Here is a 20,584-nt window from a genome sequence, read left to right on the forward strand (position 1 = left end):
AACCTTTTCCAGTCCAAAAACAAACCAAAAGCTTAAACGGACGCCTGCATGTTGGGACTTTGTTCTTCCTGTCGGTGCAATGAGTCCCAGATTGTTGGGAGGACTTGGGGGAGCATGTGCAACTCATCTCCCCCCCCTCCGTTCGCCTCTCCTCCCGGGATGAGGTCAAGCATGCAACCTGCAGATTTGAGGAGAACAGCAGGAGCGCAGCTTTACAGCAGAAAACAAACATGGGAGGATGTGTGCAAAACGCTGGGAGGCTCCCAACTTTAGCAGGAGAACGTTAACTCCTAAAAGCTGCTCCTCCATCTGGAACCAGCCTCTGTGTGTGTGTGTGAGTCTCTGCTGGTGTGTGTGTGTGTGTGTGTGTGAGTCTCTGCTGGTGTGTGTGTGTGTGTGTGTGTGAGTCTCTGCCGGTGTGTGTGTGAGTCTCTGCTGGAGTGTGTGAGTCTCTGCAGGTGTGTGTGACTCTCTGCCGGTGTTTGTGTGACTCTGCTGGAGTGTGTGAGTCTCTGCTGGTGTGTAAACAGAGAGCTCTCAGCAACGAGGAGGTGAAGTGGGCGGGGTTAATTGGCATAATCATAATTAAAAGACCACTGAGAATACTTTGAAGATGGAGCAGAAGGCGATCAGAGTGGACCTTTCAAGTTTCAGGACAGAAAGGACCTTTTAAACTAGCATCTTGAATGTTCTGGATGCCATTGCCCCTATGAAGGTTAAATTGAGAAAACATAGACAGAAAGCTCCCTGGAGGAACGATGATCTAGTCAGGGCACAGAAACAACAGTGCCGCAGAGCTGAGCGAAAGTGGTGCAAGTCAAAACTCCAGGTTCATTATGAAATGTATAAGGGGGAGTTGTACGCTTACAACCAGATCTTATGCAGAACAAGGGAAAGGTATTTCTCTGAAATAATTGGAAGTTGCAGCAGCAACTCTCGTGTCCTGTTCACAACAGTAAACAGATTAACTAACCCTCCAACCCAGCTACCAATAGAACTGGTTTGCACACCCAAATGTAATGAGTTTGCTGTATTTTTTAATGACAAGGTTCAGGGCATTAAAAAAGCTATCAACTCCACAACAATATAACTATCGAACGGCCACCTACTCACTCTAAGCTGACTCACTTTATACCTGTCACTGACCAAACTGTCCAAGAGACCATCACCCGTCTGAGCTCGTCTACATGCTGCCTTGATGTGTTACCCACTAGATTTCTAAAGTCTGTCCTGAACAGTGTGTTGCCATCAATTACTCAAATAGTTAACATGTCTCTTCAATCTGGAATATTTCCAGAGGCTTTAAAAACTGCAGTCATTAAACCGCTCCTGAAGAAAAGCGGTCTTGATCCCACTGTACTGAATAATTACAGACCTATCTCTAATCTGCCATTTTTAGGAAAAGTCCTTGAAAAAGTTGTCTACCAACAGCTCACTGATTTTCTCTTATTAAACAATTCGTTTGATGTTTTCCAGTCAGGTTTTAGACCCCATCATAGCACAGAAACTGCTCTTATCAAGGTAACCAACGACATCCGCCTGAACACTGATGATGGCAAAGTCACTGTCTTAATCCTGCTAGACCTGAGTGCTGCCTTTGATACTGTTGATCATGGGATCCTTTTGCACAGACTCCAAGACTGGGTTGGCATCTCTGGATCTGCCCTAAGTTGGCTCAAGTCTTATCTGGAAGACAGGAAATATTTTGTTGAAATTGGGAGTTGTGTCTCAGACTACATGGGCTTGAATTGTGGTGTGCCCCAGGGATCGATCCTGGGACCCCTTCTGTTCAACCTCTACATGCTGCCACTAGGGCAGTTAATACGCAGTAATAACATATCTTATCACAACTATGCAGATGATACTCAGATCTATGTGTCACTGACAGCAGGTGAATATGGGCCAGTGGATTCACTCAGCCACTGCCTCCAACAGATCAGCGCGTGGATGCAGAACAACTTTCTCCAGCTAAACTCAAACAAGACCGAAGTTATTATTTTTGGCCCACAGAAACAAAGAGAAAGTGTCAGCAGCTACCTTCATTCTCTGTCTCTTAAACCCTCAAATCAAGTCAGAAATCTAGGGGTAATCATGGACTCTGACCTGAACTTTATCAGCCATATCCAGTCAGTAACATCAGCGGCATTTTACCACCTGAAAAACATTGCCAAAATCAAAAACATAGTGTCAAAGCCAGACCTGGAGATACTTATCCATGCATTTGTCTCCAGCAGGTTAGACTACTGTAACGGCCTGCTCACCGGCCTCTCCAAACGAGCTGTAAAACAGCTTCAGTACATCCAGAATGCTGCTGCTCGAGTCCTGACCAGAACCAGGAAGTATGATCACATTAGTCCTGTGCTCAGGTCTTTGCACTGGCTCCCTGTACCTCAAAGAATAGACTTCAAAGCAGCTCTGCTTGTGTACAAGTCTCTCCATGGCCGAGCACCAAAGTACATCTCTGACATGTTAGTGCCATATGAACCATCTCGTACTCTGAGGACCTCAGGGGCCGGCCTCCTGTTGATTCCCAGAGTCAGAACTAAACAAGGGGAATCAGCGTTTCAATATTCTGCAGCTAAAATGGAACAGCCTCCCTGAAGTCGTAAGACAGGCCTCTTCTGTGTTCATGTTCAAATCTAGACTTAAAACATTTCTGTTTAGCCGTGTATATGACTGAAAGGTCCTATCTGCACTTTTCTTTCCTTTCCTTCCTTTATTTTAAATCAATTTTCACATTTTTTCTTTTCTTTTAAGGTAAATTTTACGTTGATTATTTCTATGATATATTGTGATTTTAATTCATTTTTCTGTTTTGTGAAGCACCTTGAATTACTTTGTGTGCGAATTGTGCTCTACAAATAAACTTGCCTTGCCTTGCCTAAACCGTCCTGTGTCGCCCTCTAGAGGCGACCCGAGGGATCGTCCCGGGGATTCTTCTGTGTTGTTTGCTGCAGAATCAGAGGGGAGCTTCTTTGAAAAGGTCCAACTTGTCCCTGTGGTCAGCCCTTCCACAGCAGAGAAAGAGGATCCTCCTGAACCCAAGTCCAGCAGTCAATTAGGACAACAATGGGACAAAAGAGCCAGGATCCAGTTACTGAAAGGAAGGGAAGGTGAGAAGGCCGGAGGACAAAGCCCGCTGCAGTCAGAGAGCAAATCTGTAAAAGATCTCCATGGAAGAGGCAGAACCAACATCAACCTGAGACATTTAGAGCTCAAGAAGAAGTAGAACAGAGAATAAAGCTGCTGCTGTGGGAAAATAACTGTCAAACTATCACACCATTGATATTACTTACTAAGACATATGGATGTCAAATTTAAAACTAAAAAGTTACCATTTCAAACAATTCAGGAAACAAAAGCTGTAATTGTTCATTCATCTGGCGCCCCCTACTGACCAGTGGAGTCCCAGCAACTTCTTTTTGCATTCAGACTGAATGATCCAGCAGAGGACCAAAGTCTGGCAAATGTTCTCAGCACACCTCCCCAGGTGGCATCCAGACCAGATACCTGGGCCCCCGACACGGCCCGACCCCTCTGCAGGTGAAGGAACAGAAGCTCTGCCCCCAGTTCTCTGCAGGTTTCTGTTAGCAGCCAGCCGGCAGGAGGGAACCCAGAAGCGTAAAGAGCTCAAATCAGTGGGAGGCTCCAAAAGCCTCAGCCCACCTGGAATGAAACAAATCAAGGGACAAAAATAGAAACTATTAAAAAAAAAGGGGGGGGGTGGATATGACATGATATGACATGAAAAATGTTAAAGACAGAGATGCAGCAGATAGATCTGCTCAGTTCAGACCAAGAACTGAAATAGTTTCATTCCATAAAGAGCTTTAAACCTGAATCAGATCCAGGTTGAAGTGGTTACCATGGAAACAAACATCTGTCTGCAGAGAGAACTTTAGTTAGATCCACTGCTCTGTCATTTCAACCGGATCTGCCTACTGGTTGCTGCAGGTTTCCTGTGAGAGGAAATGACACCCGCAGAAGCTGAAAGAACGACTGATGGACTGAACTCTGGCGCCATTAGAGAGGATCAGACCGTTGTTAGAAAAAGACCACATTTATTGAATAATTTCCGCCTGAAGCCGGTGAGTCCTGAGACTAAGTGACTTTGGTTAGAAATGGCCGAGGGAACTGCTGTTCTGGAATCTTTCCTGAGCTGTCACATCTGTTCAGAAACCTTCAGAGATCCCGTAACTCTGAGCTGCAACCACAACTTCTGCTCGAGCTGCCTGAAGACGTTCTGGGAACAAACTCAGAGAAAAAACTGTCCATCTGCAAAAAGAAATCCTCTAAAAAGCACACGCAACTGAACTTTAGCCTGAAGGAACTTGCTGACTCGTTTGCTGGAAGACGGAAATCTGGATCCTCATCAGGGGCAGAAGAGCAGAAGGTCCTGGTGGTCTGTGAGAAACACCAAGAAGAACCCAAACTGTTCTGCAAAGACGAGCAGAGAGCTGTGTGTCCCGTCTGTGAGTTTTCTCAGCACCAGAGTCACACAGTGGTTCCTGTGGAGGAAGCAGTCCGAGCGCTGAAGGAGGAGCTGGAATCAGACATGAAGTCTCTGACGGACAGGAAGGACCAATGCAGACGAGTGGAGGAGACGTTCCAACGTGTGATGCGGCACTTTGAGAAGCAGCTGCTGTCCACGGAGACGCAGATCAGAGCCCAGTTCAACAAGCTCCACCAGTTCCTGGAGGAGGAAGAGGAGTCCAGGGTGGCAGCTCTGAGGGAGGAAGAGGAGCAGAAGAGGAAGACCATGATGGGAGAGATGAAGAGGATCCAGGAGCAGATGTCCTCTCTGTCAGAAAGTATCAGTGCTGTTGAAGCAGAGCTGCAGAAAGACAAGGAGGCCTTCCTCAGCAGCTATAAAGCCGCTCAGAGCAGAGCCAGAGTCCAGAGCTCGCTGCCAGAACCTCAGCCGCCCTCAGGAGCTCTGCTAGACGTGGCCAAACATGTGGGCAACCTGTCCTTCAGAGTCTGGGAGAAGATGAAGGAGAAGGTCCACTTCAGCCCGGTCCTGCTGGACCCAAACACCGCGAACAGATGGCTCCATCTCTCTGGTGATCTGACCGGCGTGAGAAACGGAGAAACTCCTCAGCAGCTTCCAGACAATCCAGAGAGACACATGAAATACAGCAACGTCTTCGGCTCCGAGGGCTTCAGCTCCGGCAGACACGGCTGGGAGGTGGAGGTGGGAGACCACCCCCACTGGAACATCGGCGTGGCCAAAGAGTCCGTCAACAGGAGGGACGAGTGTTCTGCTTCACCCAAATATGGGATCTGGTGTTTGGTTCACCGGGAGGGAAAATACACCAACGGTGATGGTCAGACTGTCACCCTGACCACGATTCTCCGGAGGATCAGAGTCCAGCTGGACTATGACGGCGAGGAGGTGACCTTCTCCGATGCTGAAGACAAGGCGGACGTCTACACTCACAGAGACACGTTCACCGAGAAACTTTTCCCGTATTTCTGTGCTGGGAAATGTGGAGCAGCGAAAACGTCTAAACTCCAGATCTGTCCGACTGATTGACCTGATTGGACTCCCTGGTCATGAAAACCACCGACAACTTCTGTTTCATCCTATTTGGATCCGTGTTTCTTCCCACATTCCCCTTTATCTGATGATGACGAGAAACGGGAAGATTTTCTTCATCACTTCATCAAAGTTCATCAAATGATTCCTCTAGAATGAAACAACAGAACTGTTGTAATCTCTCTGGAATCATGAATAATGTTTTGTGTTGTGGTCATGTTGTTGCTGTGAGGATTGTGGGCTTTCGTTTGGCTCGTCGTGTTCTCTGTCAGTCCCTCCAGGTTCAAGTTCTTCATCCACGGCGGTCTCCATTTCTGTTTTTAGTCCTCAGTGCACTGAAGTGTGTCGTTTTCAGTTCTGCATCACCAGTTCATCTACTTTAACCCCTTTGTGTTTCTCCACAAACAGGTTCTAAACCTGTTTAGGTTTACTTATTGGTTGAATGCTATAAAGCTATAATGCTATAAAGCATTCAGCCCATTTTTTTCTGTTTTTTCTTTATTTCTTTCTATATTATTGTATCTTCCATCATATTTTGCTGCTTTTTCATCAATTTCAACCATTCAACTATTCAAATGTTCAGCTCTTTCAGCTTTTTCCAGCTATAACTTTTGGTCCTTCAAATCCTTGAACTTTTCCAGATATTCCAGGATTATATAATATATAATAGATATTATATATATTATATTATTCCATGACCTGTCTGCTGAACCTGGTTGGTAGCGTCATGGTGTGACATGAGGTGTGGTGCACGGCTTTGCTGGTTCAATTCCCGGCTCTGGCTTTTTTCACAAACGTATCTTTTCTTATTGTGCTGTTTTCGCTTTATTTATGGTCAACTTTGATCACTTTTTTCCTTATTTGTATTTTTTTGGCAGTTATTACATTTTAGGTTTCATTTTCATTCAGAAATACAGCATTCATCTTGGAAATGCAGCTCCTTCTAGCTCCATGTTTCAGTTTCTACCACCAAGCTCAGATTCCTGCATTTGGGCCCCCACATCTCTGGAGGTTAGTTACTTCATACTCTTATTTGGGTTTGCCTACGACTTTTGGAGAACTGAGATGGACTCCTGGAAAGCTGCTGAAAATGATTATTTTTCTCATGCGACTCCAGGGCAGACATGCACGTGTTTGTTATCTTTTCACTTTGTGACTTTTAGCAACGGTATTGTTTTGAATGGAGTGCTGAAGCTAGTGCTTCTTTTTTTTTTGCTCTTCCTGTTCTTCTTTGTTGTTTTTGCAAATATATTTACATTAATAAACTATTCAAAACATGCTTTCTTTGTCGCAGACAGTAAAGAAATCTCTTTTTGTATTCTTCACATTTCCAAACCAACACGCTGTTGCATCAGTAACACTTGTCTCCGTTAAAGATGTGCGTTTGTTACGTATCAAAGACCGCCACACAACACAACTATTTGCAGTTGTAGGCTCTGTTAGAAGAGACTTCCCTGTTGCACACCAGACGTCATTAAAAACGTCATGTTAGTGAGAAAACCCACCTGACAGAATCCTTTGGCTGTATCCGTGTGGACGGCCCTCCGTCCTCCTCCATCCAATCACAGAGCACGCTTGATTGTCTTCCAAGTTCATGTTCATCTCTGCCAGTGGGATTTTTATCATGTTTTGTTGGCCAACTGCAAACACAGACATTTGGGGCAACCTCCCCTGTTAGAAGACTCCCATCCTGTCCCTCCAGGAGGTTGGGTTGACTGGATGTGAGACTCTGTCTAACAGGGGACACCGCTACAGCACAGCCACCTGACTAGCATCATCCTTTACAGGTACAGTACTTTTAAAGTACAGCGGGTAACCTTTGTTCCAGACATGGAAACTGGATCTTTGCCGTTTCTGTATTCTCAAGATTTAAAGGAATCACCCTTAGTCCTGCCCGACCCTCCCACCCCCCGGAACTTCACTGTCATAGCCCTTGTGCTATCTTTTAGGGTCCAGATGACCCCCCCCCCCCCCCCCCCTCCATTGACGTGTTCTCCCTACCATGACAAAGGTGGATAAAGGTGGAAAGATTTCATGTAATCCATGGACACCAGTGAAGATCACAAATCATTGAAGAAAAAAGGTTCAGAGCACTGTCTAGTGGGTCTAGATGACCCAACTCCCAACGTTAAAGTGCCTAGGATAGCATAAGGGTTACAGTGCCTCTGAGGCACGTTAGCGATGGGAGTGGAGTGGGGTCATCTGGACCCCACAAGACAGTACCCTTACTAAGCCAATACCTGTCTTGTTAATGTTTACGTGCCTTGGATAACACAAGGGATAATGATGTATTTGCCCTGACCTTAACAAGGGCGAGGCAAATACATTGCTCCTGGGGGAACCCAATTACAGTGTGGGTGTGACAACTGAAGCACTCAGATGATTCAAGGATTCAAGGAGTATTTATTGCCATTTTCAGTGAACAGAGCAGCTTCACAGAATAGAAATTTGCTGCGGTGCTAATGTGCGACATAAAACACTTAAGAATAGAAAAAATGAACAACAGTAAGCAAAAAAAATGACAATGATCAGAACAATAATAGAAAAAGAATTGTGCAAACAGTGCAAACTGAGGTAGTGGACTGGTATCAGGACATACAGGTGAAAAGGTTTAAGGGGGGAGGAGTTAAAAAGTGTTCATGAGTTCATGCAGAGGAAAAGAAACTGTTCTTGTGTCAGGATGTTCTGGTCCTGATGGACCTTAGCCTCCTGCCCAAAGGGAGTAGATCAAGTAGACCATGTCCAGGGTGAGATGGGTCGGCTGCTGTCCAACCTGCACGTCCTCGGGTTCTGGAGACATATGGGTCCTGGACAGATGGAAGCCTGCAGCCAATCACCTTCTCAGCTGAGCGCACACTACGCTGCAGTCTGTTTATGTCCCTGGTTGTGGCTCCGGCGTACCACACGGTGATGGAGCAGGTGATGATGGATTCTATGATGGCCGTGTAGAACGGCACCATCATCTGGGCCAGCAGCCTGGCTTTCTTCAACTGCTGCAGGAAGTACATCCTCTGCTGGGCCTTTTTGAGCAGAGAGCTGATGGACACCTCCCACTTGAGGTCCTGAGTGATGGTGGTGCCGAGGAAACGGACCGAGTCCACTATGGTGATGAGAGAGTCTGTCAGGATGGGAGGGGGTGAGGGGGCTGTGACTTCCCTGAAGTCCACAATAATCACCACTGTCTTTCTGAAAGAGAGCGGTGAAGCCTGCGTCCAAGATCACCAGGACCCCTCTGCCCTCGCTGCAGAGCATCTACAAGCTCAGGGTCCACAGGAGAGCTGCCTCCATTATCAAGGACCCCACCCACCCACCAACAAGTTCTGTTCACTCTCCTCCCCTCGGGACGGAGGTACAGATGTGTGAAGGGCAGGACTACCAGACTCCCTCTGCCATCAGACTTACCGTTTGCCTGGTGGGTCTTTCCGTCATCTGCTTCGTAGAAGCCGGTTCTCCCTCTAATGCAGCTTTGGGTTTCAAACCTGTGACAGCTCATCTTCAATGTCCTTGCTGAAAGAAGGTTTTTTACTCAAAATTGTTTAACACACGACCCCATTCGTCCTTTCCTTTACATGGATCAGTCATCCTCGTCCCTTTACAGAAAAAAAAGCCCCGGAGCATGATGCTTCCACCCCCATGCTTTGGTGTTCTTTGGATGCAGCTCAGCGTCCTTTCTCCTCCAAACACGACGAGTAAGTTTTGTTTTATTTTGGTTTCATCTGACCAAATTAACTAGGTCTCTCGTGGGATTCTGGGATTTTTGTTCACCGTTCTTGTGATCATTCTGACCCCATGGGGTGAGATCTTGGGGGGAGCCCCAGATGGAGGGAGATTCTCAGTGGTCTTTTATGTTTTCCATTTCCTAATAATTTCTCCCACAGGTGATTTCTTCACTCCAAGCTGCTTACCTGTTGCAGATTCAGTCTTCCAGCCTGTTGCAGGTCAACAATGTGGTTTCTGGTGTCTTTAGACAGCTCTTTGCTCTTGTTCATAGTGAAGTTTGGGGTGTGGACAGGTGTTATATTATATATGTTTATACAAGATAACAAGCATCAGTAATGCATATAGCCAGAAGTTATTCACTTTCACAAATGTAACTAATTATTTGATTACAATTCCTAAAACGAGATTTCCTGCATTACCTTTCAGTCTGTCTCCTTTAAAGCTGAAGTGTAGCTATGAATAAAATTACAGAACTCTTTTCATCTTTTTAAGATGGAGAACGACTTTTTTGCCCCACTGTGCTCACACGTACACACACCCACACAGTGTGTCAATCAAATAATAGCTCCAGCATTAAAGCATCGTGTGACAAACAGGAAATGACTTTTCTGATGAGTTCAAACATGGAGTTTTTAGTTTATCTGCTCCTGAAAGTCCAGATGATCATTGAACTGCCTGAAGCTGGCGGTGACTCCTCCCCCTTCATACCTGTGCAGGTGTGTAGACCCCTGGAGGCTCGGGCTGTGATCCCAGAAGGTCCTTTCTTCTCTTTCTTTAGTAACTATCCCTGCCGGCAGGTCTTGTGCCTGACAGCCACAGTCGAGATATTACAGTCTGTCGCCCTCTGGTGGCAGAACGATGTACTACAGTCCAGCTTTGTCCCGCGGTTAGAGGACGGAGAAGCATTTCAAAATAAAACAACTTCCGGTTTGTCTTGATTATAAAAAAAAAACCTTCAGGTCAAATCACGTTTTATTGGATTTCTGGGTAAACTGAACTCCTGTTTATTGCTGCACTCATGAAATACATGTTATTTTTTGTTAAGTTAAGCATCTGTTCTAGATGAGGATTCAGTGAAACTGTGAAATATTTGCATATTACAGGATGGATATGTGTGGATCTGATGTTGAGGGGAACACAGTGTGTTGAAAAGCAGGACGAGTTCAAAAGTGTCAGAGGATTTTGGATTTTAAGGCACTGCAAGCAAACCATTAAAGGCATCCAGAAGCTGGAAGATGCTTTGAATTTTGCACGGTTCCTAAAGTGGAGGTGTGCACGCTCAGGTGCCCAAACACAGGAAGTAAGAAGTGGTTTCCTCTCAGGATGTGCGTGACTAACATATGAAGAGTGAAGCTGATGAGTAAAGAGTGTCTGCTGCTGCTATGCTTTGGTGTGAAGACAGTCATTCCTACAGTTTTTGCTTTGAGCCTCTTCAGGTCAGACACGGAATCTGCTGCAATCTGTTTGAAATCAGCTTTTAAACTTTGCGATGCCTCATTGAAGAACCCTCTTCTGCTCCCTTTTCTTCTTCCTGCAGCCTGAAATTGACATTAAAATGAAACAGATTCCAACTCGGCATTTAAATGTGGAAATTCTTCCAGAAAAAAAACTCACTTAATGTTGTTTTGGTCGACATTCTCTTCATTTCCTAAAAAAAGAATTAAGCTCTCAATGAAATTGTACTAAAAGATTCTAAAAAAAAAGATGCACAACAAGGTCGCATATTCAGCAAATGTCTGAAAAACGGAGGTCTACACAAGCTGTGAGGCACAGAGGTGGAAGTGTTATGATGTGGACTCATCACAGGCTTCTCTTTGCATCACAGTAATTGAAAATGAAAGTCTTGAAATGGATCGTCATGAAAATGGAAAGTACCATTATCGTGCGTGTGGTAAGTGAATGGTGAAGTGCACACGTGTCACGTGAACAGCACTGTTAAGCTTCTTGTGCAGTCCGTAAGATTTGAAGGGGGGGGTTGAAAAAATACACAAAAACTTTGTGCATGAAGATTTTCGCCCCGCGGGTTCCCGGAGTGGTGTATGAAGTCAAGTTTGACCATTTTTAACCCGCAGACAGCTCTTATCCCCCCCCCCCATAGGGGCATTACTAAGGGTCACAGACCGTGCAGATCTGTTCAGGTACCTTCTGTCACTTTTTTCTTGGACTGCTGTTTTTCGCAGAGAAAAATGACGACGACCAAAAGCACCACCGCGATCAGGATGGCTATGAAGGGCTTCAGAGGCTCCCAGAAGGTGATCACCTACAGAACCAAGGAGAAAACAAAAACACTCCCAGCTCATTTCAAAAGAAAAAAAAGTATTTTCTTCCATTCTGTATTTCCAGACTGACCTTCAGCTTTATGGGGTTCATTGTGGAACCGACGGCGTACACGGCGGCGCAGTAGTAAAAGCCGGCATCGGCGAAGGTCAGGTTGATCAACTTGAGTCTGCTGGTCAGGTTTTGGCTGCGGATCTCGAAGCGATCCGGCTGAGCAGAGATTCGCTCCTATGGACAGATACCAGCCCAGAGGGGGAAAAGCAGCCCAACGTTAAGGTTTGGATTTGGACCTAGAACGTGTTCTGAAATTTGAAAGGTTGGAAAAATGCAAAACTCCAGGCTGCTCCAGAACCCCATGACCCTCTTAACATCCAGGACTTAGTCAGGCGAATGCAAAACTACAAGATGACTCGATGGTCTCCTCCAGTCTGACGTTCCTTTTCCAATGATTACCACAAAGGAAGACATAAAAATGGAAAGAACCAGACTAGAACCAGACTAGAACCAGACTACAATAAGACTGAAACTTGACTAAAACCAGACTAGAACCCGACTAGAACCCGACTACAACCAGACTAGAACCAGACTACAACCAGACTAGAACCCGACTACAATAAGACTGCAACCAGACTAGAACCAGACAAGAACCAGACTAGAACCCGACTACAATAAGACTAAAACTTGAATAAAACCAGACTAAAGCCCGACTAGAACAAGACTAGAACCAGACAAGAACCAGACTAGAACCAGACTAGAACCAGACAAGAACCAGACTACAACCAGACAAGAAACAGACTAAAACCAGACTAGAACCAGTCTAGAACCTGGCTAGAACCTGACTAAAACCAGACTAACACCAGTTTAGAAACAAATCAGAACCAGACTAAAACCAGACTAGAACCAGACTAGAACAAGACTACAACCAGACTACAACCAGACAAGAACCAAACCAGAACCAGACTAACCCGACTACAACCAGACTACAACCAGACTACAACCACACTAGAACCAGACTACAACCAGACTGCAACCAGACTAGAACCAGACAAGAACCAGACTAGAACCAGACTACAATAAGACTAAAACTTGACTAAAACCAGACTAAAGCCCGACTAGAACAAGACTAGAACCAGACAAGAACCAGACTAGAACCAGACTAGAAACAGTCTAGAACCTGGCTAGAACCTGACTAGAACCAGTTTAAAACCAGACCAGAACCAGACTAAAACAAGACTACAACCAGACTACAACCAGACTAGAACCAGACAAGAACCAGACTAGAACCAGACTAGAACCAGACTAGAACCAGACTACAACAAGTCTAAAACTTGACAAAACCAGACTAGAACCAGACTACAACCAGACTACAACCAGACTACAACCATACTACAACCTGACAAGAACCAGTCTAGAACCTGGCTAGAACCTGACTAGAACCAGAGTACAACCAGACTAGAACCAGACTAGAACCAAACTAGAACCAGACTAAAACCAGACTACAACCAGACTACAACCAGGCAAGAACCAGACTGGAACCAGACTAAAACCCGACTCGAACCAGACAAGAACCAGACAAAATCATGCCAGAGGAAACCAAACCAATGGCAGAAGCAGAAAAAAAGCATCCGGGCACCGATGCCAGCACGTCACGTTGGTAATGTGTTGCATATCTGCAAAATAGCTGCTTTTCCCCGCTTTAGAATCTGCTGGAATTCCGTTTATTGGAGCTAAATAAAGCTGCGGTGTGGGGACTTTAAGCAAGGCATGAATGTGAGGAGGGCAGAAAAAAATGCCTCCCACTGAACACTGAACATAAGCTAGGAGAATCAGAACCAGAATCAGAACAAGAACAAAGAAACAACAATGACACTGACGGAGGTTCTTGAAGCTGGACTTTCATGAAAACCAAGAAAAGGAGAACCTCCAGAAGTGAGCCCAGAAGAGAATGACAGAGGAACGCCGTTCTCCTCCCTCACCGGTTATAACGCAGAACAAGACCACTCTGTTCAGGTTGATTGTGAGAACCTTCTGCGTTGGGACTTCCTAAGAAATCGGTCTATAAAACATTAACGAGAGCCCCACTTCTGAGCCACATCAACACCTTCTTCGAGTCAATGGGCCTTATCCAACCTCACCACACGGTTACAGTCCCAATCTGATCGTCTTCTGATCTGCCTTCAAAGCCTTCTCAGTGGTCAAAATCCAGAAACCTGTCTCGTTTTAGGATCCCTGCGCACGGATTAATCAATTGTGCTCGTACCGTTGCACAATCAGGCACACATCGCTCGGAGACTTCCTGTGGGAGTTTGGAGTCATACGTGACCGGTGTGAGTACCACTGTTCAGTAACTGTAACTGTTTGGCCTGCAGTTAAGTTTTCAGGGGCCTCAGAGCAGCCGGACGTGTTTGTGGTGTGCACTAGGGCAGAGGCTTCGGACCGCACTCTGTCTGGACAACCATGTCTCCCGGGAGATTTGTATCTCTAAGCAAAGGAGCGTCTTTGGGACGGGCAGCTATTGAATGAATGGTCCTGAGAAACCGTGCAAACAATCATGACAATTTGAGTCTCCAGTCGGGTCCAGACAAAATAAAGGCTGATGGTTTTCCAGTTTAAGTTCATCCACGGCTAAATGTCGTTAGCAGTCTTCAAATCTGGCCCTCTTTGCAAAAGGTTTGGACGACTTCGTTCTAGATCAGCCTTTAAAATCCAGCAGCAGAGAATCCTGACAGAACATAAGCGGATTCACAGAAAATAATCTTTGTGCTATCTTGTGGGGTCCAGATGATACAAGATAGCACTCCCAACGTTAACGTGCCTCCAAGGTACGTTAACGTTGGGAGTGGGATCACCTGGACCCTACAAGACAGGTATTGGCTTGTTCAGCCAATACCTGTCAAGACAGGTTCAGCTGATACTCGTCTTGTGGGGTCCAGATGACCCACTCCCCACGGTTAACATGTCTCCAAGGTACGTTAACGTTGGGAGTGGGTCATCTGGACCCCACAAGACAAGTATCAGCTGAACCTGTCTTGACAGGTGTCGGCTGAACAAGCCAATACCTGTCTTATGGGGTCCAGATGACCCCATTCCCACTGTGGGGTCCAACTAAGTCCAGATGACCTAACTCCCAATGTGGGGTCCAGATGACCCCAAGAGACAGTGAGCTGAACCTTTTTTCCCTCAATGATTTGTGATCTTCACCGGTGTTAATGGATTACATGAAATCCTCTCCACCTTTATCCTTTATCTTTGTCATGGTAGGTATAACACGTCAATGTAAGGGTGGGGTCATCTGGACCCCACAAGATAGCACAAGGGCTAAAGCAACATTCAGGCAAAGATGGAAGGCCTTCACTCACCTTGTGGGTTTCATTCCCCTTAAACCAGAGCCAGGTGAGGGATTCGTTCTCGCTACCTTCCATCTTGCATGGCAGCACCACGAAATCGTGCACGTAGCTGACCACGGGCTTATCTCGTTTCTCGCGGAAGCGTGGAGCTGACGGCAAACGCAGAGGGTCACTGAGCTGCTGCCGTTCCCGGGAACAGACTTAGAGGGTCAAAGATGAGACTTACTGGCCAAAACAAAGTCTGCTCGGACTTTATTCTCAAACACACACGAGTATGTTCCCACCTTTTCCTCACTGGTGATATTGAACCTGTGAAGACAGAACCGGTTCACTAGTTCTGCCCCAAATGCCAAAGTCAATCCCACTGAAGTGACTCGAAAAGGCAGAAAAAACTCATCTAGACAGTACATGAAAATGTTGTTTCATTTTTTCAAAGATCGCATTGATCTTGATCAGTAATCTCCACTTAATTTGATAAGATTAACAGGATTATAAAACTCCCTTTCAAGCAAGAAATCCTACTCTACTATAAACTTTAGATCCTATTAATATATCTAATGAATCTAATGTGACATGAGGGTCTAAATGAATTATTATGATTATGAGTATTAACACTGTCAAGACGATAACATCATCTTCATTTCTTAATCAGTGTTTGACTTGAGATCTGACATTGTTTTGCAATTTTCATTGTACTGCTCAATTATTTTTATTGCTTGAAAAAAACAACATTTAAATCAAATCAAATCAAGAGCCCTAAAATCTGAATTTAACTCCTTTGACGTGGGAATTTATTTCCAGCAATGAAAAAAAAAAATTATTTTATTATTTTTGCTTTCATGTGGTTTGGTGCATATTTGCGACAACAGGCATTAAATGGTTAAAAGTGTAACTTTAGGAATGGTTTAAAATTGTTGTCGACAACTGTTTAATACCAGAGGAAGATGATTACGATTTTGAAAATAGCTGACCATTTTAGAGAAAAAAGTCAGAAACCAAATTAATCAGAATCTTAAAAAGACTAAATTCTAATTTGACAAAATATTCCCCTAAAATCTTATTATCAGTTTGTTTGGCTAAAACAAATAATGAATCATATCTTTTCGGATTTTAGTATTTAAATTTCAAAATTGTTTTTTTTGTGTGTGCATAGAATACTTAATTTCAGAAGCATAGATTTGCCAGAAAGAAAGTCATAAATTTAGCGCATAACTTTGAAAGTCGTAAAGGTACGACTTTATTCCGGTAGTTTAACAGTTCTGACATTTTTCTTGTAAATTTATGACTTTAAAGTCAAATTTAAAAAAAAAGTTTTTGTAAATAAACTGGCCCTGATTTTCCATCGTTCAATTAAATGAAGTTTGTTGCATTTTACTGCCCCAGAATACTCGTAGTTTATTTATTAGGTATTATTTTTATTTTCTATGTGTTTATTTTTTTTATTTAAAAAAGAAATGTAATTGGGGGGGGGGGGGTAAATTGAATTTATTATCTCTTATTATTTTATTTATGTATTTATATATTCTTTATTCGTTTAATGCTAAAGTTGAGGTGAGGTTCCTGCACACGAAAGCACTCACAGTCGTTGGATGCCGTACTGTTCCTTTTCGAGCGCCACCGTCAGACGGCTGTCGGGAATTTCCTGTCCGTCTCGGCTCCAGAAAGCGGTCATGTTTGGAAGTTTGTTTTGATCGGCAGTCAGGGAACACTCCAGGAATAATCTGACCAGCTGCCGCAGCTCAATGTTTTCAGTGACATTCTCACCTGTGTGACACAAAAAGGGCCTCAAAGGTGATCCTGACGTCTCAGAGTTCAGAGTGTGAACTGAAGAAAAGCAAACTTACTTTTAAGGACAACTTCCCTCTTTAGGTCTGCCAGAGGAGGGACTGATGCCGGAGGCGTCTGGGTTGGATCCAGTGTCTCTGTTTGCAAAAGCAATAGTTGAACCACCAAATGGTGCCAAAGGGAACGTGAGAGTTTGTTGTGAACGCAGCATTACTGTTACCAGTAATCCGATTACTAGTCTGAGTTCAGATGTTGGGGGAATCAAATGAGCAGAAAAACAAAGAAAAGGAGCAAACTTTGAATTTTAGTTTGAGCCGTGAATTAAAGGAATTTTCAAAATGAACTGAATTTTTTTTTTATAAGTACTGATTAGTGTTTAGAAAAACTAGGAATCAATCATGTCCTTACCAAAAGTGAAGAATAAAGTTATGTCAAAGAAGAAACATAGAATGAGTTTGACATGTTTTTACCAAACATCATTTTTTATATTTGTCATGATTTAACCTCTGGAATAGTGACAAACGGTAAAAACTCCAGCATCACCATCAAAAGACGGGTCCTCTCATTAATTACGATGCTGAAGTTGGTTTTCTGTTCACAGCTTTATCACATTTTACGCGCTGACACCACCTAAGACCAGGTCAGTGCGTAAAATGTGATAAAGCTGTGAACAGAAAGCTGTCACAAATAAGATAAAGGTTTCACAACTCAGAGAATGTGTTCAATGTATTCTTTACTATCTAAATCATAATATGATTCAGGTTTGTGCAGTCCAGGTCCTGTGGTTTTTGAACAGGACCCGGTTCTGGGTGCAGTGGAATGTTCCTTCAGTGGAGGGGTGGCGAACACGCGGCTCTCGACCAATAGGCACGCGGCTCTTTGCATCTCATCATATTTTCTATATACTCTGTGCCTCATTTCATAGTTTTTCCCTCTTAAACCACACTCACATCCATCAGAGGGTATTAGGAATAAATAATAAAAGTAATTTGGCAGTGTGTGTGTTCTGATGCTGCTCCCGACACATAAGTCACCCCAATCATTTGTGCGGGTTACGGCCAATACCGGAAAAAATAACTAAACATTTGATGTGCGTGCAGACTGTTACCCTCATGGTCAAAATGGCTCAAGTCTTTTCTTTTTCTGTTTTCTTTCACACTGCAAACTGGAAATGGCGCACTTGTGTCAGGAAGTTTAACCTTCAAAGAGCAGATGTAATTTCAGTTCAAGTCAAGTGTTTTAGACTAAAAGACCAAACAGGAAAAAAGTCCTTCAGGTCTCAGTTCAGGTTCTGAGGGTCCTAAACCTGTGGTTCTGAGTGGATTCATGTCTTTCTGGGCCTTTAAACGCAGACATTTACAGACAAGCATTAAAAATACATGAATAAACTTTAACCCTTACAATTCCCCTAAAGAAGAAGCGGGAGAAACGGAGCCAAACCCGCGTAAACCGTTCAGAATTCAGATGAAATTGGCTTTTACTTGTGTCGGTGCGTCCGCAGGAGGTCATGAGGAGGAGCGTCGGGAGCAGGAGCAGCTTCCAGGAGGCCGGCATGGTCTTCATCCTGCGTCCTCTGGAGCGCCGCGCGCTCCTCTCTGCAGCTGCCGCGCACGAGCGCGCCCCCGCCCTCCCCCCGTCCGGTTTGACGGTGACGTCATGGGACATCTCTGTGTTTGTGATCCCGTCAGGACGCATCCCCGTCCTGTGGTTCTGGAACTGTCAGAGTCTGCGCGTGCGCGAAAGGACCGTTCTGATGTTCTGCAGAGGTTATCTAAGGTCACCTCTGCAGGGCATGTTTGAGAAGATGTTTGGGTCCAATTTGACCCGCCTGCCTCTAAAAGAAACGAGGCAGACAGACAAAAAGAAGGAGTTTATTGCACAGAAGCAATAATCTGGAAAAGAGAGAAGCAAATTACAGAAAAGTAAAAATTTCTGGTACCAAATTCAGAATTTTCTGTTCTTATTTTATGGAACGTTCACATCGAGCTAACGCGCGTTCACGTGGCCATTTCCGATTAAAAGTCAAAGTAAACGCATGTTAATGCACGATTCAAGTAGACGCAAGTTTCAAGTCGGATTTTAGACTCTATGTGCAAAACCTGCAGCCGTTTGCGCATTTAAAATTAAATTGGGTGAAACTTTAACCAATCAAGGACTCGGACTTGGCGGTTATGTAGGTTAATGGCGGACAAAGTGTGCATTATCAGAAATTAACGCACTTCGCGGAACAAACCATCCTACGCGAAGCAGAGTATGGTTCCGTCCAGGAAGTGCGTTTCTTTATAATAATGCGCACTTCGAAGCCCATTAACCCGCTTATACTATGGTCACTTACAAAAGACATAAACAGTCCGTTTTTAGTACTTTTTTCCTTTTATTTGTTCGGTTTAGATCGCTTTTTTCTCACAAAACCTGACTATTGGTCACGTGGTGCGGTACGGTCGAGGTCGGTGGAAGCAAACGTTTGTTTTAAAGAAGTGAGCAGTAGAACACGGAATAGAAGCCCCTCCCTGCTGGTCTAATGTGAACATTTGTACTTGTTTGTACGTAACTCCGTATAATATCTTCTGAATTCGCCGAATCCCTTTCAGAGTCACAACGTTGTTAGAGCCTATTCCATTCTGAAAATAAAAGAAAAAAACAAATTTCAATACTAGATTAGAAAAAACAGAGGGAAAATGGTCTAAATTATAGGGAGAGAAAAAACTCTCAATAAAAAGCCTGAAAGACTTACATTTGTGATCAAAAAGAGATAAAAAAAAATGTAGAACTCAAAGTCTAAATTCTAAAATAAATTTAAAAATAATAAATAAATACATAAAACCCCTTTTTAGGAAAAATGTCACAATCGTCTTGGTCAAATACTCAAAAATGTTTCCTTCCATCAAGATTCTTATTTGGAGTGATCGTTTTTTAGTTTGTCCACAAACGATTTTACTTTATTTTCTTCTGACTGAACAGGAAAGGAAGAGCAAAAGAGGTGTAGAAATGTTGACTGACGTCATGGAAACGTTGATTGATGCTCAGAACATGTTGACACACCGGTGGTGCTTTTGCGTGTGTCGACACCAAAATGAAAGTCTTCATTTCTAGTTTTTTTGTTTTGTTTTTAGGGTGACATGAGTTTACATTTGCTCTAATGAAAATTATATAACATAAGATGCTGTTTTCTATGGAAAGGGATCAGGGCCACGGAGAAAGAAAAAAAAAGGGCATCGAAAATTCTGACTTTAATCTCAGAAATCTGAGAAAAAATTCTGAGAATAAAGTAAGAATTTTCTATGCTCTTTTTTTTTTTCTTTCTCTGTGGCCCTAATCCTCTTCCGTAGTTTCCCAAATTTTTCTGTCTAATATAATATCTTCCAGACACGATGTTTATGGTCTCCCTGTCACTGGAAAATTCAAAGTTTTATAGTATTTCATAGTATTACATAGTATTTTAGCGCCGCTGTGTCTTGGTGTGGTGGTGCTGCACAGACTGGTTGTGTCATCGCTATCCCATTGGTCGGTAGAGAAACGTTGGATGTTTCCCCTTTGAACGCAGAATTTCACCACATTTCTGACCTTCTTTAAGATCAACCCGACAAACAATGGCAGAAATGGAATAAAACGATGTTTCGTAATCCAGGCTCCGGCTCTCTGTAGCAGAAAACAGAAGTAGTGAACTGAACACCAGCTCTGCAGGAAGTGCGGCTGTGCAGGCGGGAGGCCTCATGTCGGTAACGTAACACCCTGGGAACACGGTGCTGCTCACCTCAGGGTGCTGCTCACCTCAGGGTGCTGCTCTCTCACACTGGACAGAAAAACAGTTATAAAACCACAACGGCTGATAAAAAGAACCAAACTCACTCATCAAACATGAATCTGATTGACTCCAAAGTGAAGACGACACCTGATTGGTTGTTTTTGTGCACAT

General features: G+C 44.0%; 1 protein-coding gene and 1 pseudogene across 1 annotated transcript; one reads left to right on the plus strand and one right to left on the minus strand.

Annotated features, from left to right (window-relative positions):
* The first annotated feature begins 3,815 nt into the window (after positions 1-3,815).
* LOC101158201 lies at positions 3,816-6,818 on the plus strand (annotated as a pseudogene).
* Positions 6,819-10,213: 3,395 nt separating this feature from the next.
* Positions 10,214-18,396, minus strand: emb (embigin). Its single transcript, XM_004072042.4, has 9 exons — positions 18,150-18,396; positions 16,728-16,805; positions 16,464-16,647; positions 15,110-15,192; positions 14,896-15,032; positions 11,609-11,764; positions 11,402-11,519; positions 10,874-10,907; positions 10,214-10,797 (listed from the first exon to the last, which is right to left on the minus strand). The coding sequence occupies exons 1-9, from the start codon at positions 18,361-18,363 to the stop codon at positions 10,737-10,739; spliced, it is 1,065 nt and encodes a 354-aa protein (XP_004072090.2). The 5' UTR covers positions 18,364-18,396; the 3' UTR covers positions 10,214-10,736.
* Positions 18,397-20,584: the final 2,188 nt, after the last annotated feature.

The sequence above is a fragment of the Oryzias latipes genome, chromosome 9 (assembly GCF_002234675.1).
Source record: "Oryzias latipes chromosome 9, ASM223467v1".
NCBI classification, from domain to species: Eukaryota; Metazoa; Chordata; class Actinopteri; order Beloniformes; family Adrianichthyidae; genus Oryzias; species Oryzias latipes.